The 27,391-nt window shown below is 41.5% G+C and overlaps 1 protein-coding gene across 8 annotated transcripts in view; it reads left to right on the top strand.

Moving 5' to 3' along the window:
- The window catches only part of UTRN (utrophin), a 503,173-nt gene that overhangs the window by 322,819 nt on the left and 152,963 nt on the right, over nt 1-27,391 (top strand). For all 8 annotated transcript variants that reach the window (XM_077350828.1, XM_077350839.1, XM_077350815.1 and 5 more), the window contains 2 exons: nt 3,555-3,727; nt 14,230-14,386. In XM_077350828.1, coding sequence (XP_077206943.1) covers nt 3,555-3,727; nt 14,230-14,386 — 330 coding nt within the window. The remainder of the gene's footprint in view (nt 1-3,554; nt 3,728-14,229; nt 14,387-27,391) is intronic.

Raw genomic sequence — 27,391 nt, 5'->3', positions numbered from 1 at the left:
ATCTTCTTCCCCAGTGATCCTTACCCCTAGAGTTAGCCAGTCTTGTAGAACCTTTTAATTTTAAATCAAACTATTATAATGATAGTAGCATGAGAGTGAGGACTTGTGGTAGCTTAATGGGATCCACAGGAAGGGGCTTACCTACCATAAGAGTACATTATGCATTATGTACAAAAACCTTTAGATGCTCTGGCTCTTAAGTGGGCAGGAAACGCCCGCTTTGGAGTTTTAAAGCAAGAAACAAAATGTCTGTGAATAACTTGAACAGGTTCAGGTCCAATGTGTTTCTGTACAGAAGATGTCAATGAATAAGAGTTACAGCTAAGTGCAACTCTGTTTTCCAAGTTTTATTTCAGTATTGGCCTTTGGTGAAGCATGCTGTATTTCCCAGAGATATCACATTTTCATATGTGCATCTGTTTTCTTTCCTCTAATGAGGTAATTATACATTATACAACATTGTAAATGAACAGTAGGAGTAAAAAACAATTCTCAAAAGCCTGCCATGTCTATAACAGCCATTTGTAAATGCAATGTTATCCTCTTGGGCTCCTGTGTAAAAGCTCGCTTGGGATACTAGGGAACATACAAAATAAATTTTAAAAGAATCAGTTCTTCAAGGGATTCTGAGTTTGTTGAATTTGCTCCCACAAAAGGAAGATTGTGTTTGCAGTACCACAAAATTTCTGTAATACTTGTCACTGATTAATCATACAAAGAGACACAGCATGTCCCCATGGCTTTTCTCTAGTTTTTTATTTCTTTGCCTAAATATTCTTGCCTAGATGTTGGGAAGCATCCCTGGAAATCTCTCTAGCATTTTTCTCCCAGTGGGATACAGTTGCTTGCTTTCCATATGAAGAAATTAAAGCTTTTCTTGATTTGATGGAACTGGAGCAACTGACTTCTTAAATGCCTGTCTTCTCAAAGTACATTCCCCTCCCTCCACTAAAAAGTGCCCAGGCTCAGGTAGTGACAAGCTGCAATATAAATTTTACACCATCTAGCAGGGAGGGGTGCAAAGTTATGGAATGTATATACTTCTGCTTTGTACATCATACACAAGTATGTACATATACATATAGTGTACATAAACTAGGAGAGATAAATATTAAAATGTGAAATCTTACAACTTGATAAATAATGTGGCTTGAGGGCTAGCAAAGGCAAGATGGTGTTTATTAGAAACTAGAAATTAAGCCTGCTGTGCTGTGAATACAGCGGGCGCGAGCTAGGGCAGCATGGGGGTGCGGGCGGCGGTGCGGCGGCGTAGCAGAGGGCGGCCGATGGGTGGTGGCGAGGCAGCGATGGTGTGGCAGCGCCTACCTGCGAGGAGTCCCGGGGCAAGCCTTGCGCCGTCGAGCGGCTCGGGCCACTCACATCCTCGGCCGGTTGGTACCGCATCCTCGGCCGACTGGGGCCGCGGAATTCGGGGGTGGGTAGAGAGTCACGACGGGGATGGCACCAGGCATGCGCCACAGTCAGCACATGCCTGCTGTGCACACGGGGCGGAGCACGGGGAGGCCATGGGGAAAGGAACCACGCATGCGCGGGTCTCCGCGCATGCGTGGTTCAGTGTGAGGTGGAGTCGGTGGCCGGGCGGGTCGCGCAGCCTGTCCGCGTCCGTGTCGCAGCGTGGGTGGGACATGAGGCAAAGGGGGAGTCTAGTGGCCCGGTAAGTGGGAGTGAGGGGGCGGTTGGCCGAGGGAGCGTTCGTGTGGCGCGAACGGACGGTGGGGCGGCGGGGCCGCGACGCGAACGGATGGTGTTGGGAGGTGTTTGGATGGTGGTGAATGTAACTGATCAGGGTGATAGGGAGGCCTGGGGGTTTTGGGGGGGTAGACTTACCGAGAGTGTCGGGGCTGCGTCGTGGCAGTGCGGGGCGGCGTCCGGCGATGCGGTGGCCTGCCAATCCTTGGTGGTAGCAGCCGGAGCAGGAAGGTCTCCATGGGGAGAAGGTCTGTGGGGAGGCTCTGTGGCGGCCGCACTCCTTTCGCGGACGGCCTCTCCATAGGCAAGGGTGATGCTTCGGCGGTGGGAAAGGAGCAGGCCCGCCGCCACTTGGCCCCTGAGTGGCACACGGAGGGGCCCAATCAGAAGCCGCTTTGCGGCTCCTGATTGGTCCCCTCCGGGTTTTTATCCTGGACTGGTCCCACCCTAACTCTTCCCCAGGAGCCCTTAGCCTTTTATTTAATCCGCTCCGCAGGAGCGGTTAAAGATAATGGACAGCATTTTCTAATGGTGTGGGCTGTTTGATGGAATATGCCGCCTCAGAGGTGGAGGAGTGTCCTTTGTTGTAAGTTTTGGGAGGAGATTGGATGAGCAACTTTCAGGAGTGTGTGCTTTTTCAAGAAGATTGGAGGCTAGACTAGATGACCCCATTGTGGTTTTTTCTAGCTCTGGGTGATGCTGACTCTGAGGGCAGCATTTAGCCAAGCAATTCCCAGCATGGCACCGCTTGGCATTCTGAGCCCACTGGCAAGTTTCCTGCTGTCCATTTGCATTTTCCCTTAGAAAAAAGATTTTCTAGGACCCAGGCACCATAATAGAAGAATGGTTGACTCCCCAATCTTTTGTGATTGGCCACAGAATACTATTGCAGCTTTTTTCTGATTGGCCCCATGCTTTCATATGGTCATTCACATTCCCTGTTCTCAGAATTCTAAAAGTGTCCACAGGCCCAGCAAGTTTTGAAATCTTGGGAACATGATCTAGTCTTTCTTCTCTGCTACTTGATCATATTTATTATATAGCAAATAATATTACATCGTTTAAATATATAAGTATAATAACAGTGCCTTTATTTTTATATATATATATATATATATATATATATATATATATATATATATATATATATATATATATATATATATATATATATATATATATATATATATATATTATTCTGGAGGGTGGGTAGTGGAAATATAACATATGCTTTTCTGTATACATATCTATATTTATTTCCATATATAATATCATTGCTTGCATTCTGCAGTTTCAGAAATATATAAATTCTTGTGTTACATAATTTTGAATTACAAAGTTACTTAACAACAAATATTTATCTTTTTCGTATATGTTTATCTTTCTTGTGAAGACTTAAGACAGTTAAGTCACAAATACATTAAAACTCATTTAGAAACCTGAAACAAACATTACAATTTTGTAATCTATGTTGAATTTTGAAACTGCTGTTCACCACCCCAATAGGGCGAGTCTGAGAGGGGCGGTACACAAATCCAATTTTAAATAAATAATAAATTAATCTACAACAGTGGTTCCCGAATGTCCCAAAGAGGATAAGCAGTTGCTAACCTTTCTTGTCTGCATGGTGGCACATTCAAAATGCCTTACTCCGATGAACAAAACCGCCACAGCAGAGAACATTGGGAGAGATGTTTCTGCAGATATAGTATATATAGTATATATCTGGCCAAAAGCCAAATTTGACAAGTTTTTAAAGAAAAATATTTTGAGCTCTAAAATTGGCTTCAGTTTTGGTACAGGACCAACGCAACCTGGCATAATGTCTGACTTTGCTTTTCTAGGACATCCAGGCTGAAATCGATGCTCACAATGATATTTTCAAGAGCATTGATGGAAATAGGCAGAAGATGGTAAAAGCTTTGGGAAACTCTGAAGAGGCTGCACTGCTACAGCACCGTATTGATGACATGAACCAGCGGTGGAATGACTTGAAAGCAAAGTCTGCCAACATTAGGTAAGATATAAAATGAGTAAAATATGGAGTCACCTAGTAAATTACGTTTTTAACCTGAACATACAAAGCATTTTATGTGTAAACATTAAAGTGTGACCAGTTCCATGTTGTCATGTCGGTACATAAATCAAGGAGCCCAGATTAGTTGCTGGTCTTTGTTGCTTATAGCAGTGGTCCCCAACCCCCGGTCCGGGGACCGGTCCTGGTTCGTTAATCAGTTGGTACCGGTCTGCGACTCCTCCTCGTCCTCCCTGGCTGCTGCCTCGGGGGCTGCCCTGTCACTCTGCCACGGGCTCATCTTTGGTGCTCTCCGGTGGCCGCCATGGCTGGAGCTCCCCCTCGGTGTGGCACTACCGCAGCTGCTGCTGGTAGTGCCCCCCAGCAGGCGGCGGGAAGTCAGGGGCGCAGGTAGGAAAGCGTGGAGCAGGGGCTCAGGTGGTGGCGACGTCCCTCGGCAAAAGACTACCCCCCACCCCGGGCCTCAGTAAAATTGTCAAGTGTTGACCAGTCCCTGGTGATAAAAAGATTGGGGACCACTGGCTTATAGGATGCTAAGTATTTTGCTTGCGTACTTGCTACAATGCTTTGCGTAGAATGGCCCTGAGACCAAGAATCCATTCATATACAGTCCATTCTCCCCACCATTGCACAATGTGAGAGTGGTTGGGCGGTTTCAGAGTTATATACTTCCTCCCTGCCCCACCCTAGACTGGAAAGGGAGGGGGTTATGCTTAAACTAAGAAATCATGTATTTAATTAAATTTGTGACTTCAATGCCCTTCAGATGCATTTGGGGTATTTTACTCTATGTACATTAAATTGAGGAACAGAATAGCAGTAATCAAACACACACACACACACACACCCCATTAAGAAAACCTTTCTGATGTCACCATTCTTCAAGATGCGATGAGGAAGAAATGTCACCAGAAGTTTGTTGCCACTGCAAAACGTGCACACTATCTGTTCAACTTAATATTTCTGGTAAGGGCTTGGAGGAGGAGCTGGTCTCATGCCTTAAGTGCCACTCAGTGCTTAATACCCACTCAGGTGGCTGTCCCGCCCCTGAGTGCCTCCTTCTCCAACCAGCTTGCCTGTCTTTCCATCGGCCAACCAATCGCCTTCTGTCCCCCACCCCTGACCACCCCCTCCTCCTTCCACTTCCCTCCAAGGCTCGGAAGCTGCAGATCCCTACTGCGTGAGAGCTGCCTCTGCTGGTGAGTTCCCTGCTGTCAGGAATCAGGCTGAGCCCAGCCTGCAGAGTCCATTATAAAGACACATCCGAGATCCAACAGTCAGTTGAAATCCAAAGAGAGCTTTATTGAACAGAGTCCACAGCAATGCTAAAGTGAATCAAGATCTTCCTAAGCAAAAGATCTTGATAATAACAGCAAACAATAGTCAGTTCAGAACAGATATAGGGTTCTCTCAATAGGGGAGGGGTACGAAGGCATTTCGGCGGGAGAGCAAGAGGGCACCTAAGGTGCTAAGATTCACAGGATTGCCAGATGGCCGGAATCTAATCTCTACAGTTACAGCCTTGTTGAGACTAGGCTGTCCATGCAAGGTTGCTAAGGGAGACTGATAAAGCAACAGAAGAAAAGTCCCGCTGGGAAAGCAGAAGAGTCTTGGAGCCTACAGACAGATTTACAACCCTCAACCTTGCCAGCCTTCAGGAAACAAAACTGAACGGGCATGAATTGAGGTTCATGACACCTGCAGCCTGCAGCCTTTCCCGATCCTGGGGGTGGGGGGAGAGAAGCCATCCACAGAGTTCTCCCCCCCCCCCCAATCTAGCGCCCATTGTATTCCTGAATGCAACAGGCTTTGCCCCAGTAAGTAATATTAAACTTTAAATATTTTAAATTACTTTCTCTGGAAGGCCAATGGTTAGGATGATCTTATGATCAGTTCTCATGCTCAAGCTTTTGAGTAGTTTTCTTCTATTGAAAGCAGTGGCAAAGCAATACGCACTGTTTCACACAACAGCCCTCAATCTCCAAGGGAAATGTTGAAGTTTGCATGTTTGTTCCAGGTTCAAAGTAAAACCCTATATTGCGCAGCCCCAAAAGTCAATGTAGTATTTAAAATGTTTAATCTGATCACTCTAGATCTCAATAAACAAAAGGTTAAATAGGTACACAAAAAACTGGAATATCCTATAGAAATCAAGCTTATGCTATTCTTCCTTTCAGGGAGGAAAAAAACTTGTGTTTCAAAGTTATTATTCCAGAGCATTGCCAGAAAGGTGGAAAAAAACATATTTCACTGAATTATAGAACAAAGTTTGAGCCCAGTGTCACCTCCAAGACCAACAAAGTTTAATTCTGGGTAAAAATCTTTGTGTGCATGCACGCTTCATCATGAATCTTCAGATACCTCAGTGCCAAGCCATATGGAGCTTTAAAGTATATAACCTTCACAATTTATTGGGCTAGGGACCAGTTTGGTAACCAGTGCAATTGCTATAGTGTCAGGGACACATGGTTTTGACCAGGAACCTAGTTACAGCACTAGCTATAGCTTCTGAGTGCCCTTCAAGGATAGCCCTAAGGTTATATGCTGTTACATAGACCAACACATGATTTTACTAAACCTTCTGATTTGTGACCCCTAAAGGCATGATGTAAAACACTTCTGAGCATCTCAAAGAATAATTATTGTAAATTCTGTTCCACTTGATCTTGGATTTATCCTGGGCATAAAAGCCGTTTGCTCATAAGCTATCCTTTAAGTCTAAAAAGTGCAAGTTAGCTAGAGTAGTAAAAAAGCATGTTTGCAGATTTACACAAGAACCTAAAAGCAAGCTTTCAAGCCTACTGGGTGGAAATGTCCTAATCAGTTAAAATCTCTGACAGGATGATGGGACTGGGAAATTCACAGGTGGCACAAACACAGGTCATTCTAAGAATCTGAAGGTTAGGATGAGTGATAGATCGTACTAATTGCTTGTCTTGGTGCCAGAGTGCTTTAAGGATCAATCACTATCATAGATGCTGGCCCAACCATGGCAGTGAAGCTTCACGGGTCCTCTCTTGGGTGTGCTTTTGCCTTCATTGTTGAGATGGGTGGCCAGAAGTGTTTGCTTCTTGCCTTCGCCCTTTCCCTGCATTTGGAATCTTGTTAAGAATTTTTTGGGATGGTGGTGTCAGTCAAATACTTTTCTGTTTCAAAGGGACTTCTATCTAATGTGTGCCCCTCTTTGGTTGGTACTTGTTGCATTGTAATTTTATGGCTAGCTTGGTTTTATTCACTGTTTTGTTTCGTCATTTTATGGTTTTGTGCTGGTTGATTCTTATGTTAGAGCTGGTGTTATTTTACATTGTAATGAATTAGTGGATTAGTGGAGACTGTTAGTAGAAACTATTAATGGAGAGGTGATTTGTAAATAATTTATACAAACAATAACTATAATAGGAATTATGCAAATAAATAGATTTCAGGAACAGTAATTAAGGGGAATGTTATTGTGGCTCCTTAACTGAGTAGAAAGAAGGTGGCCGGAGAAAGTCTGAAGGCAAACCTGCCAGAAAAACTGGACTTACCACCATCAGCTAGAGTCAACAGACTGGTATATTTTCTCCAAAATAAGGAGGAAAAAGGTTAAAAAAGGAGAAGAGAGGGAGAGAGGACTTGTCAGCCTGCCAGCCTTGTTATTGTTGCTGTGGCCGCTGCTGGATTCTAGCTACCATTGCTGGCTTGCTGTGCCGTGTGCTGATGAAACGTGTGCTGTGTTAGCTCCTCCGTGACCCACTCCTTGTACTGTGTTGGCTCCCCATGGCTGCAAGATTGTTGCTGGACCCTTGTCAAGCACCTGTGGGATTGCAGTTGGGTCCCCTTACTAGCTGGCTGGCCTCTGTTGCCACAGTGTACACTGAGGCACAACTTGTCAACTTTCTGACTCTCACCACAGCATCTTGTGGTTGGACTCCTGTTGCTGCCTAGTCTTCATCATGGCTGCCTCCAGTTGAGCTCCTGCTGGCTCCCTGGTTTTCACTGCAGCTCATGCCTGGGTTTTGTGGTATCTGGCCTCCTGTCTTTATGGCTCACCATGTGTTGTGGCCTGTTGACAGCTTGGCCCATTGTAGGGCCGCCTACAGGCCTTCCGACATTGCAGCCTAAGGACTATGCTTTATTGCTGTCCCTTTCCACCGCAACCTTGTGGCTGGGCTTTTCATCAGTTTTTCCTTCCTGTGGCTTTTGTAGGCTCTAGTCTCTTGTGGCCATCTAGTTTGCTGCTTCTGTTGGCCATCACTGCTGCAGAGTAGTACTTCTTCCACTGCTTCTCTTCACCTTGCTCCGGGGTTCTAGCCAACTATTTGCTGTCATGATTGTTATCAACTACTGCTGCTGCTGCTAATAAATAAATAAATAAACAAAAAAATAAATATTTTATATGTATACCATCCCATCTCTATTAGCTCAGGGTAGTTGACAACATTTTAAAACAATACATCATAATTGATAAAACAATAAAACAACAGTCCATTAAAAACTGCTATCTTGTTGTCACCTTATGAGAGTTTGTCAGAGTTTGGAGGGGTCCCTGTTAGTGAATGCTTCAACTGGGGAGGCCAGCATCTCATGATGTCATTGCCTGGTAGAACAGCTTAGTTTTACAGGTCCTCCAGAATTGTGTTTGATCCCAGAGGGCCCTGATTTTTTTAGGCAGAGTGTTCAACTAGGCCAAGGCCAAAAAGGCCCTGGCTGAGGCCAGTTTATCTCCCTGGAGCTGAAGACCCTAAGCAGATTTTAACTGCCTGAGCTTAACATTCTTTGGGGGGTTATAGGGGAGGAGACAAGATACAGGAGTCCCAGACCATTTAGGACCTTGAATGTCAGAGTCAAAACCTTGAATTTGATCCAGTCTCTAATCAGGAGCCAGTGCAGCTGGGAGAGCATTGGTGTAATATGTGCTTTCTATAGGTTTTTTGTTAGGAACTGAACAGCTGCATCTATACCAGTTGGATTTTCTGGTGCAGCCTAAAGTGTAGCCCTGTATAAAGTCAGGTAAAGGTAAAGGTATCCCCTGTGCAAGCATCGGGTCATGTCTGACCCTTGGGGTGATGCCCTCTAGCGTTTTCATGGCAGACTCAATACAGGGTGGGTTGCCAGTGCCTTCCCCAGTCATTACTGTTTACCCCCCAGCAAGCTGGGTACTCATTTTACCAACCTCAGAAGGATGGAAGGCTGAGTCAACCTTGAGCCGGTTGCTGGGATTGAACTCTCAGCCTCATGGGCAGAGCTTTAGACTGCATGTCTGCTGTCTAACCACTGAGAAATCCCTGAAATATTCTTCAGGCTTCGAGAAACCCCAGAAGGGGTTTGAGAAACCCTTTGAGGGTGGCAGAAAAATCCTGATGCTCCTGGCCCCTCCTTCCCACTTGCAGCTCGTTTAGAATGTTCAGCATTTTATTGTGGTGTATGGACCCAATTTTATGTAATACTGATACTTTAATCAGCAGCTGCAAAGTTCTAGCAGTAACAATTGAGCAGTTTAGTCTTTCTTTTGAGGTTAATGATCATATGGGAAGAATTAATAACTCAAGCTGCCCTCAAGTAATTTACTTGAGCCAGTCATTGATTCCAGTGGGACCGTTTATGCACTGGAGGTTTCATGTTGGGCTGCAGACTGGAGTTTTCGTCATGGCAGGTTGCCCCAGCTCTTCCTGCACCCACATGGGGGAGCATTTGGGCTGGTGCACCTCATCCACCCCTGATCTGTGCTTGTGCACGGGAGGTGGGGCAGTGAAGTTCCCAGTACATAAACGGTCTGGGCGAGGTATTGATTATTATTATGAAGGGTGTATAAAAACACTATTTAAAATAGGTTTATAGTTTGTTCAGTTTGTCTATAGCCATGGAACATATTTTTCAGATGACATTTATCAGCTGTGTATGTTGTGGGTAGAATCCAGGGAGAACCACTGAGCTGCTTCAAGCATGGTAAGAGGGTTCACTACAAGTACTGAATTATCAAAAGTAATGTTCAAATAAAGAATCCTTTAAACAATAAAAGGCTGTTTGCATATCAGACTTGGTATACAGCTAAACAGAAGTTTTGTTTCCAGTTACTTTCTGTAGTAAAACTGCTTTCTACTGATCCTTTTTGTGGTCCGTAATGTATGAGTTGGTATGAGGATGCTTCCCCAGTACTATGGTAAAAGGGTGTATGGGTTCTTAACCCTTTCTAAGCATGTGACTATTTAAAGTTGTGACTTTGAGTGGGAGGGGAGTTTCCCTAGATGTTTATTTTTCTATTTATTTTTCTTGCTTTGCACACTAGGTGGCATACAGTGTTGTTATCCCATTTTATTATTATGCTGTTATTTCATTATCGCAATAATCCAGAAGGGGAAATTAACGAGATTGAAGATAGTTGTTACTCAGTATACGTCAATGCTGCAAAATCAAGTCTCCCAGGTGAATTCTGATCCTCTTTTTGCTGCACTACATTGACTCTGTCCATTTTCTAAAATGGTAGCCATCTTTCCCTCATTTTCCAGCTTCATTCACATCTCTCACAAATTATTTGTTACATTGAAATGCTTGGTCTGGGAAACTCACAAGTATTAGATCTAGGGTTTAGCTCTTACTCATGCTCATTTGTGTGCATTTAGTGCATTATGGGTTGTCGTTCCTTAATTCATTTGATTAAATAAAGATTTCTAGTCGTGTGTCTTTTTTCATCAGCCCTGACTGAAGTAGAGTACTGAGCAGGTATTTTACCTTCTCTGCCAAGCTAGCAGATGCCTCATGTGCCACTTAAACCCTTAACACAAGCTGAAGTGGACTCAAACGTATGAGAAGTGTGCCTTTTGCACAGGAGTGATGTGATTTTATTCCTTTCAGTTGGATAAAGTGGCATAGATTTAAGAGACAGAACTAGCTGCTGATAAGTGGTCCTAGATATATCACAGAAGAGTACTGAAAAATATTTTTTCAGGGATCATGATTACTTTGCCTGCAAGAAGCATGCAGCTGGCATTTTTTACCTGCAGAAATCTGTGGTCACAGAAAAGGTTCCTTTAGGCTCAGCAAGCCAATATATGTCTTTATTCTCATTCTAGATTCCCTACTATCTGCATATTCATGCAGAGCTGAGGTTGGAGTTTATTTGGTGAATATTATTTTCAGTGAGCTGCAAAGTATAAGAATATTTCATGCTTTTAAAAATCCTTCTGAAATACGTGAGTTTTACAGTTTTCATATGTGACAAATTGTGCCTGACAAAAATGTGCTCAAAGAGTAATTTAAATACACTGTTCAGCTGGGGAGATGGTATTGCTATGATATCTAGCTCACAGAGAGAATCAATTAAATTAAACAAGTGATTCTCTTCCAAAACAATGTGTAAAATACTAGAATTCTATTCAGAGCACCATGTTACCATGTGTGTATTTTAGACACATCAGCAAACCCATTATCCATTTTGGTCTCACCTTCACACAGAATTATCCTAAGGACAAGTAAGAATATGTTTGTTCTACTACCTCTTACTCCCAACAGCCACGGACTTAGCGTCTATACTTGCCAATCTGGGCTTTTAATGTGACTTTTAACAAAGTGACAAGCTTGTAAAGCATGTTTGAAAGCAGTACAGAAACTATGAATTTTAAATCAGAGAAACTGGAGAAAATAACTTGTACAACTGAGTAATGATGATATCAAGCATATAATAATAGAAGAAGAGTTGGTTCTTATATGCCGCTTTTATCTACCCAAAGGAGTCTCAAAGCGGCTTACAGTCACCTTCCCTTTCCTTTCCCCAACACAGACACCCTGTGGGGTGGGTGAGGCTGAGAGAGCCCTGATATCACTGCTTGGTTAGAACAGCTTTATCAGTGCTGTGGCGAGCCCAAGGTCACCCAGCTGGCTGCATGTGGGGGAGTGCAGAATCGAACCCGGCATGCCAGATTAGAAGTTTGCACTCCTAACCACTACACCAAACTGGCACTAGCATTAGCTCAGTACCTATATACTAAACTAAACAATGTGTATTACTTAAGAATGGGGTTGTCAAATTAGAGATCTGGGTCACAAAATTCCTTGAACTCAAGTCAGTTGGAGGGTCTCTGCAGCCAGTGTCATGCTGTATTCAGAATGCTTTCAATTCATGTTACTTTTAATTTAGATCTGCCTGGCAACCACTAGGACTTGGGGAAGGCACATCACAATCAACAGTAGTTTCTGGATAAATTTAGAGTCCACTGGCACCTTTAAGACCTTTTCTTTTTTATTCAACATATAAGTTTTCGGGTGCATGCACACTTCCTCAGATACACGGCTACCCACTTGAACAGAAGTAGCTGTGACTGTTGGCCGGGCCTTTGTGCAATGTTTACTGTGAGGCTGAGGGAAACCCTTACCTACCAGATCCTGCTGAACTCATCACACAAGCTAGCATTGGATCAAGGCAAGATTGGTCAGCTCACGGCTGCTGCAGTCATTGCCAGGATGCAGCCTTCTAACAAGACTGTTTTTTCCAGCAGTCTGCTTCTTTCTATTTTTCCAACTCTATATTTCTGTATGCTCAGCCAACTCTTGTGTGTTGTAGAAAAATAAAGCAACCTTCTGTCTTGTTTTAATTTCTCTTCCTCTTTTCCATATTTTTCTCCTGCATTTTTCTGTCTTCCTTTCATGATGCCTTAATTTATCTCTCCCTCATTCTGCCTCTTATTTGTCTGTTTTGGTTTCAAGTCCTACTCATCCCTGGTTGGCAGCTTTGAACATACTTAATAGTACTATAGCAGCTTACAAAGTGGCTTACAGTCACCTTCCCTTTCCTCTCCCCACAACAGGCACCCTGTGAGGTGGGTGAGGCTGAGAGAGCCTGATATTACTGCTCAGTCAGAACAGTTTTATCAGTGCCGTGGTGAGCCCAAGGTCACCCAGCTGGTTGTATATGGGGGAGCGCAGAATCAAACCTGGCATGCCAGATTAGAAGTACGCACTCCTAACCACTACACCAAACTGGCTCCACCCTGTTCTCCCTGTGCTCCTGTGATGCGCACTGGTGGTGGTGGGTGCTGCTGGCTCCTAGCTTGCTTTTAAAGCAGGCTTCACTGCTGCATCCTCCAACCACTCTCCCCGATACTGTGAATGAGTTGATTGCTGGCAAATCTCTGGAATTAGTAATGACTATATGTGTAGCTCATATAGTTTGGAATGCTTAATCTTTTAAAGGAAAATGAAATGATTTGTATATACTAGTACAATAACTACATCCTGTAGTACCTAAAAAGTGCCGCGCATGCACGTTTGTGGCCGCACATGGCGCAAACACGCATGTGCGGCCCTGCTTCCCTCCCCCCCACCACAAAAACAAGCTTGCTGGGCCACAAACTAATCAGCCACTTTTGCGGCCGATTTGCTTGCAGCCTGGGAAGTTTCTTATTGGGGGGGGGGCGGAGAGAGGGAGCACCAGCCGCCTAGGTAACATGTTGGGAAAGCAAAGTTGTATAGTAGTGAAATGTACTTATGTAGTCTCAGACTAAATCAATATCACCAACTGGATGGAGTTGAATTGGAGGTCTATATTTCTTACTAAAGAGATGCATACTTCCATCCATTCTAGAAAACACAGAGAACCCCATCTAAATCTACACAATTTGTGTCCAATAGCACCTTTAAGACCAACAACGATTTATTCAAGGTGTGATCTTTTGTGTGCATACACACTTTTTCAGACAATGGAACAAAAATCATAAGAGTACAGATGTAAGGAGAAAGTAAATTAGTAGCAAATTATTAGTAATTATTATAAATCTATGCTCTAAAATGTGCCTGGTATAGTAATACAAACAATAGAAAGTAAGTGGTTTGAGAAGATTACAACAATTTCCTTGTGTTAGGATGTGTTGACATTTCCTGATGGTTGTAGTTGCAAGTAGGTCACAGAGGGAGAAAAGATTCTGGCATTATCTTGAGTAGCTGTACTAATAGTGTTTTCTGTTAGCTATAGCACAATACTGAGCAAATGATTGATTCAGCAACACGGTAAATAATCTAGATTTATGCAGTTTGTCAACTTCAACGTTTTTTTGCTGCTGACATTCTGTATAACAGACTTTCATAGAAATCTGGGTTCCTGATTTTAAAGAATGGCATTTCTTTTTGTTGATGTTAAATGTAATACATGATACAGATGTGGTAGAAACGTTTGATACTTATTAACTTGCATAGGGTTGCAGTGTATAGAACCCTGAATAAAAACAGAAAATAAGAATTTCCTTAATCCATTTCAATTCTTAGGTAGCAGAATTTTACATATATAATAATATATATTATATATACCATTAAGGAATTATTCTGATATCTGCATATTGTACTCTTTCAGATTAGATTTTTCTGCTTTGCATTTGCAATTTTCAGGTTGTTGAGTTCAATAGACCAGTTGCATTAAACATTTTAAGATATCATTCTCAATTCATATGGGTATGGAGTTTATCTTTTAAAATGTAGTTTAATGCAGATATAAGATTTTCTGTATGTCATCGTAGGGCTCACTTGGAGGCAAGTGCAGAGAAGTGGAATAAATTGTTGACATCACTGGAAGAACTTCTCAGATGGCTGAATCTGAAAGATGAAGAGCTAAAAAAGCAAATGCCTATTGGTGGGGATGTTCCAGCTTTGCAGCAACAGTATGACCACTGTAAGGTGAGTTTTTGACTTTTAATATAAAGTCTCCATATTAAAAGAAGTTTCTAAACTGATAATCTTTTGTGTTGTATTAGAATTTTATGCAATTGTAATGTGATAATGAATGGATTTCTGTTTTGCTTTCTATTCCCATGTAAAAACTGAGATCCCAAGAAGGTGGGAGCTGGATTGGAAGGCCCTTTGTGGACTCTTCCAGCTCTGTGTGATTCTGATTTTAAACATTATAAGCTTGCTTTTTTGTCATATAATGGGCAGCAACCAAAGGCAGTAATAACAATAAAATCAGAATAACTGAATTAAAACAAACAGCAGTTACATAAACTCCAGTGCAGTGTTGTCTTTCAAGACATCCCCCAAACAATTCCCTTCTAGAATCATAGATTTGGCAGCCCCATCCCCCCCCCCCCGCTCAATGCAGGATCAGCCTAAAGTATCCATAAGTCTCTGCCCAACTGCTGCTTGAAGCCTACCAATGAAGGGAAGTTCACCACCTGCTTAGGCGGTCAATTCCACTGCTGCACTACTCTGAATGTGAATCCCCCCCCCCCCGATATCTAGTTGGTAACATTCTACATGTATCTTTCCACTCCATTAATTCTATGTACAGTAAGGGACGGTATATAAATTGAAAAGAAATGGTATGGAAGCACCAGGTTTTCAATGGTTTTATAGTTAAGTATCAGCACTGAACTAGAGCTAGAAACCAATGGGAAATCAATATAAATATTGCAGATTAAGTGTAATATGATCCCTGCAACCCACGTTCATGGTCCCAGCTCCTGTTTCCTGCTACTTTTCTCCAGTTACTGGCGAGAAAGAAAAAAAATAAAGTCACCACGAGGTGACTGGGACATCATTTTCAGGGAAACCCTGGAAGCGACATCATTCTGCTCTAGGAATTCTGGTTTTCCCTGGAAGTGACATCCTACTGTAAGCCAACAGCACCTTCCCAGTGGCCAACCGCTGCCTGGTAACCCTGCTACAGGCCTCTCCAGTCTCAGACAGGCTGCTACATGTTGTACCAAAGCAGTTTCTTAATTTTCTTCAAGGCTGCCCCAGGAGCTGCATTTTCTAATAATCAGCCTTCAGGGTTACTGTTGTGTGGATTAGTGCGGCTGGACTGGCAGTCTTGAAATAGGAAAAGATTATGGGCCAAATGTAGGTGGTTGAAAGCATTGTTAGCCACAGTTGACATTTCTTGCTCCATGGCAAAACTGGTTCTAACAGGGTTTCCTTCAGTAGCTGATTCCTTCTCTCTTGACATCCCTTTCTGTATCAAAAAGACTAAAAACATGCCAGAATTTCACTTCCAACTGCTGTGTGTGATCTCATATGCAAATGATTGACCCTAGCAAACCTTGTTGATAGATCCAGAAGGGCCAGTAGCAAGGCAGTTGACCATTCACCAAAACTGACTTAGCTTCAAAGTCAGGCCTGAAGCCAGACTGAAATGTGTCAGCTAAATGTTTCTCTGACTGCTCAGCTAAGTATAGATATGCCTTTAAACTGTGGTCATCACACTCATTTCTACTGATAATATGTATATTCATACTAAATATGTACTTTAACATCCTGAGGCACATCTTAAATCTTTTATCAAATCTATGTATTTCTAAATATGAGCTGAAAAAGAACACACACACACACATACCCCTTCTGTGATGCATTGATTGCCTCTGTTCAGTGGCTGGTATTTATTTATTATCTTTTTGGTAAATGCAGTTTGCTTTATAAATGGTTCAAAAGCACAAGATGCATCACAGAGTTTCTTTGTCATATTTTCTTGGCCATTATTTTCTTGCCATATTTTCTTGGCCAGTAATAAATATATCTCAGCATTTCACAAGGAAACCAGATTGCTGTGTTTTGATCACATTATACTATGAAAAATACTTAGACTATATATTAGTTGTGCACAAACCCAGACATCTCAGCTTTTGTGATGACATTTAAGGAAGGAGTGTGTCCATAGAGCATGTCCAGAGGAGGGCTACGAAGATGGTGAAGGGTTTGGCGACCAAGCTGTATGAGGAAAGGTTGAGGGAACTTGGTGTCTTTAGCCTGGAGAGAAGACGACTAAGAGGTGATATGATACCCATCTTCGTACTTGAAGGGCTATAATATAGGGCTATAATATAATTTCAACCAGAGGGTTGAAATTAATTTGAAAGAATTTTCGGGTAAACAGCTGGAAGAAGTTCCCGACAGAGCATCAGTGGAACAGGTTTCCTTGGGAGGTGGTAAGTTCTCCTCATTTGGAAGTTTTTAAACAGAGGTTAGATAGCCATCTAACAGAAATGCTGATTTTATGAACTTAGGCAGATTGTGAGTGGGTGGGCAGGAAGGGATGTGCCAGTGTTTGTCTCTTGTGGCTCTTCCTTGCATACCCAGGGAATTGCTGGTTGCCACTGTGGGATGGTAGGAATTTACTCTAGGCCAGGCTGGATTCTGGATATTTTTGGTGGGGGGGGGAGAGATCACTTGGGCATGAAATTGAGGTCACCATGGGTGTGCAGGTAGTTGTGAGTTTCTGCATTGTACAGGGGGTTGGACTAGATGACCTAGAGATACATTCCAATTCTATGATTCTATATAACATCAGAGTCCAGTAGCACCTTAAAGACTAACAAAGATTTATTCAAGGCATGAGCATTTGAGTGCAAGCACTCTTCCTCAGACTATGAACTGACCATCATGAGAGTGGGAATATATAAGTTACCTTCCACCTCCATGCTTCTAAGGAGCTAGATTCACTTTCCAGCTCAGTAAAATTCTAGTGCCCCTGATTTGGATAGCTCAGGATAGCCCAATATTGTCAGATCTCAGAAGATGAGCAGGGTCAGTCCTGGTTAGTATTTTGGATGAGAGACTACCAAGGAAGTCCAAGGTCAGGACTAGGGGTGTGCAATAAGGGTGTTGTATTCTTTGTGTTTTCATGTATTGAACCCCAAAAACGTTGGTATTTCCTAATTTTAATACTGGTATGATATTTTAATTTGGTAAATATTTAAATAAATATTTTTTGCTCCATTGGACTTCAAGGGAATCATTATAGTCAGTGGTCCCCATTAGGTATAATGGAGAATTTATCTAGGCATATCTGGGGTTCTGGGGAATTTTTTTTTTTAGGTAGATTCACTAAATCTGCAGCATAGCTGCTGGTGTAAATCCTAAAAAAAACCAACCTTCCATGTTTGAAAAAGATTGGACCAGTTCTATGGGCCCTCAAAGAAAGTGTCCCCTTCTGTAAATGCGTTTTGTAAACTGTAGTGCAAGTGAACTCTGAAAGTGTTTAAACAACTTTTTTCCAAGCCACAAGTTCATCTGGAAGGTCTTTAAAGGGACTGCAACACCTTTCAGTGTCCTTCAGTTTCAGTTATCCAGCGCTCCTGAAAAATCTTGAATATTTCCTGCCTTTTTTTTGTGCTCAGACAATTTTAGATAGCCAAAAAATACCAAAATCTATTCACAGCTGAAATAATATCTGAAAATTACTGTTAATGTAGTTTCCCCCTCCTTTTTTGTGGGGGGGGGGTTGTCTGAGATTAGCTGAATGCATTCTCTAAGTCAGGACACAGAAACAGGTAATGACAAACCACTTCTGAAAGTCTCTTTCCTTGAAAATTCCATGAGGTCCTAATGCTCTTGGGACATCAGTTTGGAAAAAGGTCACTTGAGGAAGGGAAAACGAGTTTTGCATATCAAAATTGTCACCATACACGCTTGCTAGTCCATTTTATATTCCTTGCATATTCTGCAGGAGTGATTCTGCAGAGGAACCTGTGAAATGGTAAAGGATTAGATCTGTCTCCTGCCAACATAGTCCTGCCCTGAGTTGGGATCTAGTTTACAGTATGTGAGATACCTGAAAAATAGCTTTAAACACACTGGAAATCTATGGGTTCCATTTTATTTGATCCTAAAAGAGCTGTACTTCATATGATTATTTATTACTGTGAAAGTATTTACCATCCAAGCAATACTTTTATAGCATGTGGGTATCAAATGAACTCTTAAGAAACAAATGTTTAGAATCTGAAGCATAATGATTCAGGATAGAGGGTGCTGGAATGAAAGACCAGAAAAGAAGGATGATGAATATAGCAGCTCTCTCCTGCCATATAAAATGTGATCCAGGATTAACCTCCTAAATAGAATATCGGCACCATCACAGGGCAGAAAAGCAGGATATAAATTCTGTAAAAAATAAAATAAGTTGTCTCCTATAAAGTTGTATTTACTATTGCTGCTGTTAATAGTAGTTATTTGTTAGAAGAATATATCCTGAAGCCAAAACAGTTTGCACACAATATAGTATTACATTTTGCATACTTTTAGTCACTTGTTAACAATATCATATTTTTGTTCGTTATTCTTGATCAGTATGCTAAGAATAAGGAGATTTTTCTGCCATGTTGAGAAAAGAGACACTTTTCTCCAAATTTTGGGTCTCCCTCAGCAATGCAGAAAAATGCCAAAAATAACACTAAAATGGAGTGTTAACACACCTAACAAAAGTTAACTTACAGGTGTCACCAGCTAATTGGTGGGGATCATCTACAAGGCATCACTGAGTGAGGGAGAAGCAGGAGCCTCAAAGAGACTTAAAGTCAGTCTTGTCACTCCTCTTCTACTGGTTGGCATAGCATGAGTGGGCATTGCAGTGATTCGCCTCTGAAGTGGCAGTGCTTCACGTGGAGGGGAAGAAGGAGGGAGAGTTACCACCCCCTGCATCTGAAGCTAGTTCTGCCATTCCTCTATGAGTGGAAAAGGAGAAGTTTGAAGAAGAAGAGTCGGTTCTCATATGCTGCTTTACTCTACCCGAAGGAGTCTCAAAGCGGCTTATATTTGCCTTCCCATTCCTCTCCCCACAACAGACACCCTGTGAGGTGGGTGAGGCTGAGAGAGCCCTGATATGACAGCTCAGTCAGAACAGCTTTATCAGTGTCGTGGCAAGCCCAAGGTCACCCATGTGGGGGAGGAGCAGCGAATCAAACCCAGCTCACCAGATTAGAAGTCGGCACTCCTAACCACTACACCAGTCTGGCTGCTTGAGTTGCTGCCATCTCCCCAACATGTAAGGCAAACTTTCAGAAAAGGGATAAGCAGCTGCCCTGGCACTACTGGTGGGCGACCAGCCTGATAAGTCACTGGCCCAACAGCTGGAGAGGAGAGGGTAAAAAAGAGTGAGAGGCAAAAGAGTGGAGGAGGGGGAAAAAGAGACCGTTTGAAAGGAGAGGAAGGTAGAGAGACTGTGAGAGAAAGGCTGGAGAGAGAGGGGAATGAGACGCCCCTTCCCCTCAAGTTCTTTGTGACTCTCTGCTTGTAGATTATAATTTTCAAGCCTGTCCACTTGGCTGCATTTAGTTCTGTTCCTTGAAGTTATTATCTCTGGTGACTTCTTACAGTTTTAATTTGCTGTTCTCACTTCAAAGTAAGTAATGGCAGTTTTTTGGTTAAATGTTGTTCGTTTAATGGCTCTCTCCTTCTGTTCAGTTTCCCTAGAGTATTGCTGTAAAAGCACTATGCAAATAAGCCTGGTGAAAGGCAATTTTAAATGTTTGCTTGATTCATTTGTGTACTACCACAATGAGCTTGAGCACTAGAAAAATGTATATTCCTTTTCTTAATTTGTCCTTAAATTGTATTATCAGCAGTTACATTTTCTGTAAAGAAATCTATATATGAAGACTCTACAGACACAAGGGATAGTGACACTGAAAAATAGTAGTCATTAATAAATTCCTGTTCTTCAAAATTGTTTTGACTTCATAAAGCTTTATCATCTTTTTGTCATCAATATTACCACGTTATCTCATAGCAGGTGCTTTCCCTAGCCAGTGACTGCATAGCACAATTTGGATAAAAAGCCATTATTCTCATAGTCAGTTTTGGAGCTAGTTTGGTGGTAAATGTATGAACTAGTATAAATAAAACATAAGCAATATATCGGTGGGACCATGTGCATAGGTTTTTAAAAAATCTGTTGCTTTCCTAAATGCTGTTATTTATTTATTTATTTATTTATTTATTTAGATTTATATACCGCCCTCCCCGAAGGCTCAGGGCGGTTTACATTAAAACTAATCAACGATACATGAAACAGTCTTCGTTAAAACATACAGTAAATAATAACAGTGGTTGTAACCATATAACAGAATAATGTAACAGTATAACAGTATAATAAAATAATATAACGATGGAACGGTGCAATACCACAACAGGTCCAGAGCGCTCTGGTGGAGTTCTGGGAGGAAGGGGGGAGATGGGGGGAGGGGGGGAGCGGGGGCCCTTCATTCGCTGTTGGTTGTGCCTGGTCTCAACCAAATGCCTGGTGGAGGAGCTCCTTTTTGCAGGCCCTGCGGAACTGTTTAAGCTCCGTCAGGGCCCTGATCTCCTCTGGGAGCTCATTCCACCAGGTGGGGGCCAGTACAGAGAATGCTCTGGCCCTGGTCGAGACCAGGCGGACTTCTTTAGGGCCAGGGACCATTAGCCGGTTGGTGGCGGTGGAGCGCAGAGCTCTTTTAGGGGCATAGGCAGGGAGGCGGTCCCTCAGGTACACTGGGCCCTGACCGTGAATGGCCTTGAAGGTAATTACCAGAACCTTTAGTCTGATCCGGAATTCAACTGGCAACCACTGCAGTTGGTGGAGAATGGGCCGGATGTGGGACCTCCACGGTGTTGCTGTGAGGATCCTGGCCGCTGCGTTTTGGACCAGCTGTAGTTTCCGGGTTATGCAGCTTTTTGTAGTAAAAGATACATCAATCCTGCAGTAAGAACAAAAAATGTACACACATAAACAGGCTGGTTTAAGGGACAGCAGGAAATAATATGACATTTCTTTAAATATCTGGATCTCAGGTACAAGTAATACAGCTGGCATAACTAGGACCAGTGCAGAATGGAATGAGAAATATAAATTGGACATCCTAGAGGTTTTCAGAGGAAACTTTCAGCTTCAGTATTCTTATATCTTCAGTCTTTTCAAGTATTACATTTGGGACTATACAATTGCACCTACAGGGAGTGTGTGATATAGTCTTCTGGACATGTGCAGTAGCTGTTCTGTATGAATGGAGCATTGTATGTCCCCTACCAGATATAATATCTTAAAAAGAGATGTTTGTTTTAACTGTTAGCATAATTTTTCTTCCATGCTTTGATAGTTTCCCGGCCCTATGGAACTGGGAGATAGGCAACAGCCACTGGAGCATTATGAGTCTGACAGAGCATGCCATAAAGCCCATTCAAAGGCCTGTGAGGTGGTAGTAATAGCAGTGAAGATATTTTTCTCTGTCACCAGCAGAACTGATCCAGCTCAGTTGCTAACACCCAAGTCCAATCCTGCCAATGATGTTAATTTGGCCCCTAATTGTGATGTTTTGTGAGGTTCTTTGCTGACAAAATTTCACACACCAATTTGGAGTGTTCATCTACTTGTCCTATTATATATACTTTCAGGCTGATCTTGCCTATGGTTGCTGAAATTGTCTTTGGGTGTATAAAAGCTACCATTTATACTCCTTATATCTGTGCCTGAATTGAGATTGCATAAAAAATATTGCTAGGGGAAGGTACTGGAATTGGTGATATCATTAATGCCTCATTGTTGAACAGGGCTGTCCCTAAACCTTTGAAGGTCACAATTATTAGACTTTTGTTTTAAAAACTTTCAACACTTTGGGGTTATGTAGCCAAATACTGGCCAGTCTCAGGTTCACATTAATGGAGGAGATGATAGAACACGTGATGATGGAACAGGTCCAAGAGTTCCCAGATGACACATCTGTCACCCATTTCAGTTTCATTGCATTCCTGGATTTGGAAGTGAGGTGGCTTTGGTTGCGCTGGTGGATTACCCTCATTTAACGTTGGACAATTGACAGTCATTTCTGTTGTTTTTGATAGATCTTTCAGTTGCCTTTAATACAGTTGAACATCTCCTAATATCTCCTAATTGGCATATGAAACTGGAATTAAGACCCCGTCAGTGGTTTTAGTTTTTTCTGTGTGGTCAAATGCTACAGGCACAGAATCAAATTGTTGGCGTTTGTCCTGTGAAGTGTTACTGAGTCCTCCATGGCCTCCTTCTGTATGTTCTTGGGCCTTTTTCAGCAAGGCTACCCCTGAAGAGGTGAAGGAAGGCCTCTCACCAGGAAGCTTTAGGAGGCAGTGCAAGCCCTGCCTATTTGTCAGGGCCTTTGATGGGGCGTGGACAGCAGCCATCTTTTATGGGGGATATATTTTTTAAAATCTGTTTGGTTTTAATTTGTAATGTTTTAACAGTTTTTATAGATTGCATTGTGGCAAAAGGAAAGTTGTCATACTACCTTTGTCTTTTGATACTTGCCATGTAGAGAGATCCCAGAATGGAATATGTGTGCAGATGAGTGAACTGCTATTTATCTTTGCTGCAACATTTCTCAGTTGAAGGGAAGGAAAGCTAGGTTTTAATGTGTGATTGTCTGTAGTCCATAGGTATACTCTCTTCATAGTGTTCTAGACGTGTTTCTTTTCATGGGGCATACCTCTACTATCCTTTTTGTGCTTTAGTGGGGAGAAAGTCAGGAAAACTGTTTGCCATGTGGGCCAGAAAATCTGGATATTCCCATCCACACAGCAGCCAACCAGGCTTTACTGCAATCACTCCCAAAACTTCAGAGCAAAGTAGGTTTGAGAAACATAAGAGTATAGCTGAGGAAATCACTGTAGGTGCACAAATGTGTCACAAAGCTGAAGGGAAGCGGGGGAAAAAATGCTTTCCAAAAGCGTTGAACCTGGGATAATAACCTGTGCAAAAGCCATTTTAGTCCCATCAGACTCTGCTTTTCCACAGGAAAGCAGGTTAGCTCTCAACAGAGTTTCTTTCATTAGCAACGTATAGACCTATGCAGCCAAACTTGTTGAATACCAGCTTATTTAATGAAAATGTGTTTTCCAAGTAGTAATCCAATTTGCTGTCACTCAGTGCAATTGAGCCTTTATAGTATTCCTTCTTAGTTGAAAATCACTCTGTTGTTGTGCTTAATGCAACAGTTAATGTCAGTTATTGAGTTACTATTACAAGTAGAGACCTTTCTTCAAAACTTCACTAAGCTAATGCATGTAAATTGATCTAGGTGCATGTCTTATAGTACAACATGCCCACAAAAAAAATTGAGAACAACCAAAAGGGAACAGCACTGAGTGCTTTTCCTGATAAGATTTATTCAAGCCATTATTTTGAAAATTAAATCAAAAGTATGAATGTCCAATAGTTAAATGGCAAAACAGTGTGTTTTATAATTTACAATAATCCATATATAAAATGTACTTCAGCTCCCAGGCAAATAAGCTATATGGAATCCAAGTGGAAAGAAATTGGTTTACTCTGGAAATTCCACTCTGTCTATAAATTTCTTTAGTACCATTTTGTGAACAGATAATATTAAGTGGTTAGCATCTCTCATGTACATCACCATTAATCTTCCATTGAAGGAACTAATGTTCAGTTCCATATATACAATCTTTCCTTTTATCATGAGCATGTGTAAGGAGTATGGTAGCTCTTTGAGATATGTTTCCTCTAAGAGATGTATAGTCCCCCTTTGCAAGTAACATTGAAACTTAATGCTTGTTTTTCATCTGGCCATGTCTCAGCCTCTGATCCCTCTGTTCTTTTTTCATTCTTCCACTGCTCTTATTTTCCAGTCCAGAATTGAGATGTATTCAGTGTCTAAATATTGTAAGCCCTGTACAAAGCAAATACATGCAGATTACATAATACATTAATCAACCCAAAGACATAGAAATTAGGCCCCAGATGGTGACAAGAGAATGGCCCACACAGGGGGCAGGGAAGATGGCTGCTTGCAAACTGGGTGGGGGCCAATCATGACTGCAACTGGCAGATCTAGGTGAGGTGCACAAGCCTCCCCTAATTCTCCCCTGGGAAGCTCTTCAGAGCAAAGGTGCTTTTGAGAGATCTGTGGAGAGGCAATCTCTGGACCAATAGCCTCCCATGCTCAGGGCCAAGGTGCCACCACCACCATCTTTTTTCAATACTTTTTTCTTTTTCTTCTTTTTATTTTGTCTCTATTCCCTAGTCCCTTAATTGGACAGTTCTCTGAATGGATTTGCATCACCACCCTCCCAGATGCTTTAAGATCCAGCGTGATTAAATCATGGATGGCTTAAAATCCATCTATCTCTCACTCCCACCCCTTTCTTCATATTTGTGGCTTTTAGCAGCTGTATTGGAGCTAAAAAACATTGTTTACCTGTAGAAGATCTTTGTGCTGATTTTGAGGGGAATATCTTGAGACCTTCTGAGACTTGTGTAATTGAATCAGCTTGTTGCAGTTCTGCCCCCTGATGATGCCAATTCTCATAGATGCTGACCCGAGTGCTATTTTCCAAAGTTAAGAACCCAAAGTAAAGGACCCAAGTGTTAAGCTGTCTGAGAGGTCCGCCTGGATTATAATTCAGGCAGGCATCTCTATGTCATCGGACAGGTGCTAGAAGCTCTCTGCCCATGTCAAGGCAAAGACTTCTAGAAGATTCTTCATTAAGGACTCTGAAAGCTCGGCTTGAACAACAGCAGCTTCTGCTTTAAAACTATACTCATCAGCTTTCTTCAATTATATTTCTGTCCAATTAGACATTTTGCAATAACTGGACTTTATACTGTTATCATTTTTAGTGAAGTGATGTATTAAGCCTTTTGTTACATTATTATTATTAATGGTATTCAACTTTTTGATTTGAATAATAGGTTTCTTTAATTGTTGAATTATCTTAGGACCTATAGGCTATAGATAATCATTTGAGCATTGATTGTTATTGATGAAAAATACCTGTATCTTATTTGGCATCTGTAGATCTGAGACAAATGGTTATTCTGTGGAAAGGTTAATGTCTGTAAAACTCAGCCATATAACCCCCCCCCAAAAGGCAGAGTCCCAAGTAGTTATTCTCAGCATTCCACAATTAAAGATACCTCTACCCATCAATCTCCAATTGTGACGTATTTCATTCTTTCACTATGTTACCCTCCAGAATTAAACCCAAACAAATGGGAACCATATAAAGTAAGTTTGTTATTCCTGTTTGGTCCTTGAATCTGTTAAACGTCTTCATTATGCTTCATGCCAATTTACTGATCACCCTCCACCTATATGTACGGACCGCTAATTTATATTTCATTGTATTTGAAGAAGTATGTGTGCACACAAAAGCTTATTTCTTGAATAAAACTGTTGATCTTTTAAAAGAGAAAGAGAATGGCCCACTGTCCCACTCTTACTCTGTTTTAGCTTTTTTGACTTGCTTGGTCAAAGTCAGAACAGACCTTGCTTTCCTTTTCTTGAAGTGTCCAACATAGTGTCTTCATGCAGCATTTTGAGATGTCGTGATGATCCCACATGGTGCCCAGTTTCTTTTTTTAAAATCTACCCTGTCTATGTATGTGTAGACATTGTTTAACCTTGGAGGCAGGACTAACTCTTAAATTTAAAAGAAAATGATTTATATTTTGTACAAACCCACTCAATGTATTTTATTTTGTTGTCTTGGATGGCGCTGTTGTGGAGCTTTTTGATCCATGCAGGAGCTACCCGTGGCTGTTCAGGCTGTTATATTTGAATGAGCCAGCAAGAGGCTTAACCTTGTTGGCAAAATAGCAATTAAGGGCCCTGTGCTTTTACATTAGAGTGCTTAGTATTGATTCCATGTTATGTAAAGAAGAAAATCCATTTGCTTGTTGAGGAGTCATAGTTTCCCAGCCTTTTGAGGGTTTCATTGGCATGGAGAAACCTCTGGTCTATACATATAGCAACAAAAAGGGATATTGAACTTGGACTTATTAGTACGGTTCATCACAGTTTTAGAAAAAAATACATTCTGTGCAATTTTTAATTTAAATTAGTGATAAGGGTTTACATTAACCCTTATCATTAAGGATAAATAATTTTTTTCTGTCAGGTCAATAAGCAGCAAATCAGTTGGTTTCTATATATTTAGATAGACCGATAGATCGATAGATACTTTGTAAGATTTTTATTCTTATATTTACATCTGCATTCTTCTTTTGTTTGTGCACTTAGTACTTATTCTACTAATTTCCATACTTAAGAGATACGTTTCTTGTTCTGATATAACTTGAAAATTAATGGAGTAAAAACTGTAATCAAAGGAATTGTTTGTGTGATTGGCAGATATAATACAGAGAATGGCCATTTATCAGCACTATTTTAACTTCATAGTTGGCACAATGCTTTTGAGCCATAATGACAATGTAGAAAGCCAATTTTCTTCTTTAAATGTAGTTTATATTTGACTGTAATACCTGTTGATGACAAAAACTTTTGAAAGAAACCAATCTCAGCCTCAAGAATGAGGTGAGGAAAAAACAGAGAACATCAATAGAGAACTTCTTTTTGTATTGGCAAAAAGAGGGACCCCTCCTCCTCTGGGTCTTGTGATGGTTTTGACAGAAAAGTGCCTGAAGGAGGAGGGGCATTCCTATTAGAAAGCTTTGGAAGTCTTTTTCTGCAGTTGGCCTGCACAAGAACTGCAAGAAGCCAAGAAGAGAAACAAAGTTTCTACTAGTTTACCTGGGACAGACATGTTAGGCAAGCTGTTGCTACTACTACAAACGAACCATCAATTCCTTTTGGTAACTCCAGTCCAAACAAAATGTATAGGAATTGCCCAGGCTATTTCAAATCATTAATGGATCTTTTTATTTCTTCTTTTTATAATAATTCAAAACTTTGTAAATTATCCAAAATCATAAATCACAACCAGGCAAGCAATTTCCTAGTTCACCTCTGAACTCCTTTTTGAATATAAGTATAACTTTTTAACTCTCCAGTCTTCTGGGCCACCGCAGAATTTAGTGATATGTTACATGTGTAGGTTTGATTCAAATGAGTAGCCGTGTTGTTCTGAGGTAGCACAATAAAATCAGAATCCAGTAGCACCTTTAAGACCAACAAAGATTTATTCAAGGCATGAGCTTTC

Source organism: Paroedura picta, chromosome 1 (genome assembly GCF_049243985.1).
Source record: "Paroedura picta isolate Pp20150507F chromosome 1, Ppicta_v3.0, whole genome shotgun sequence".
NCBI classification, from domain to species: Eukaryota; Metazoa; Chordata; class Lepidosauria; order Squamata; family Gekkonidae; genus Paroedura; species Paroedura picta.
This window is presented reverse-complemented; position numbering and strand designations above follow the sequence as displayed.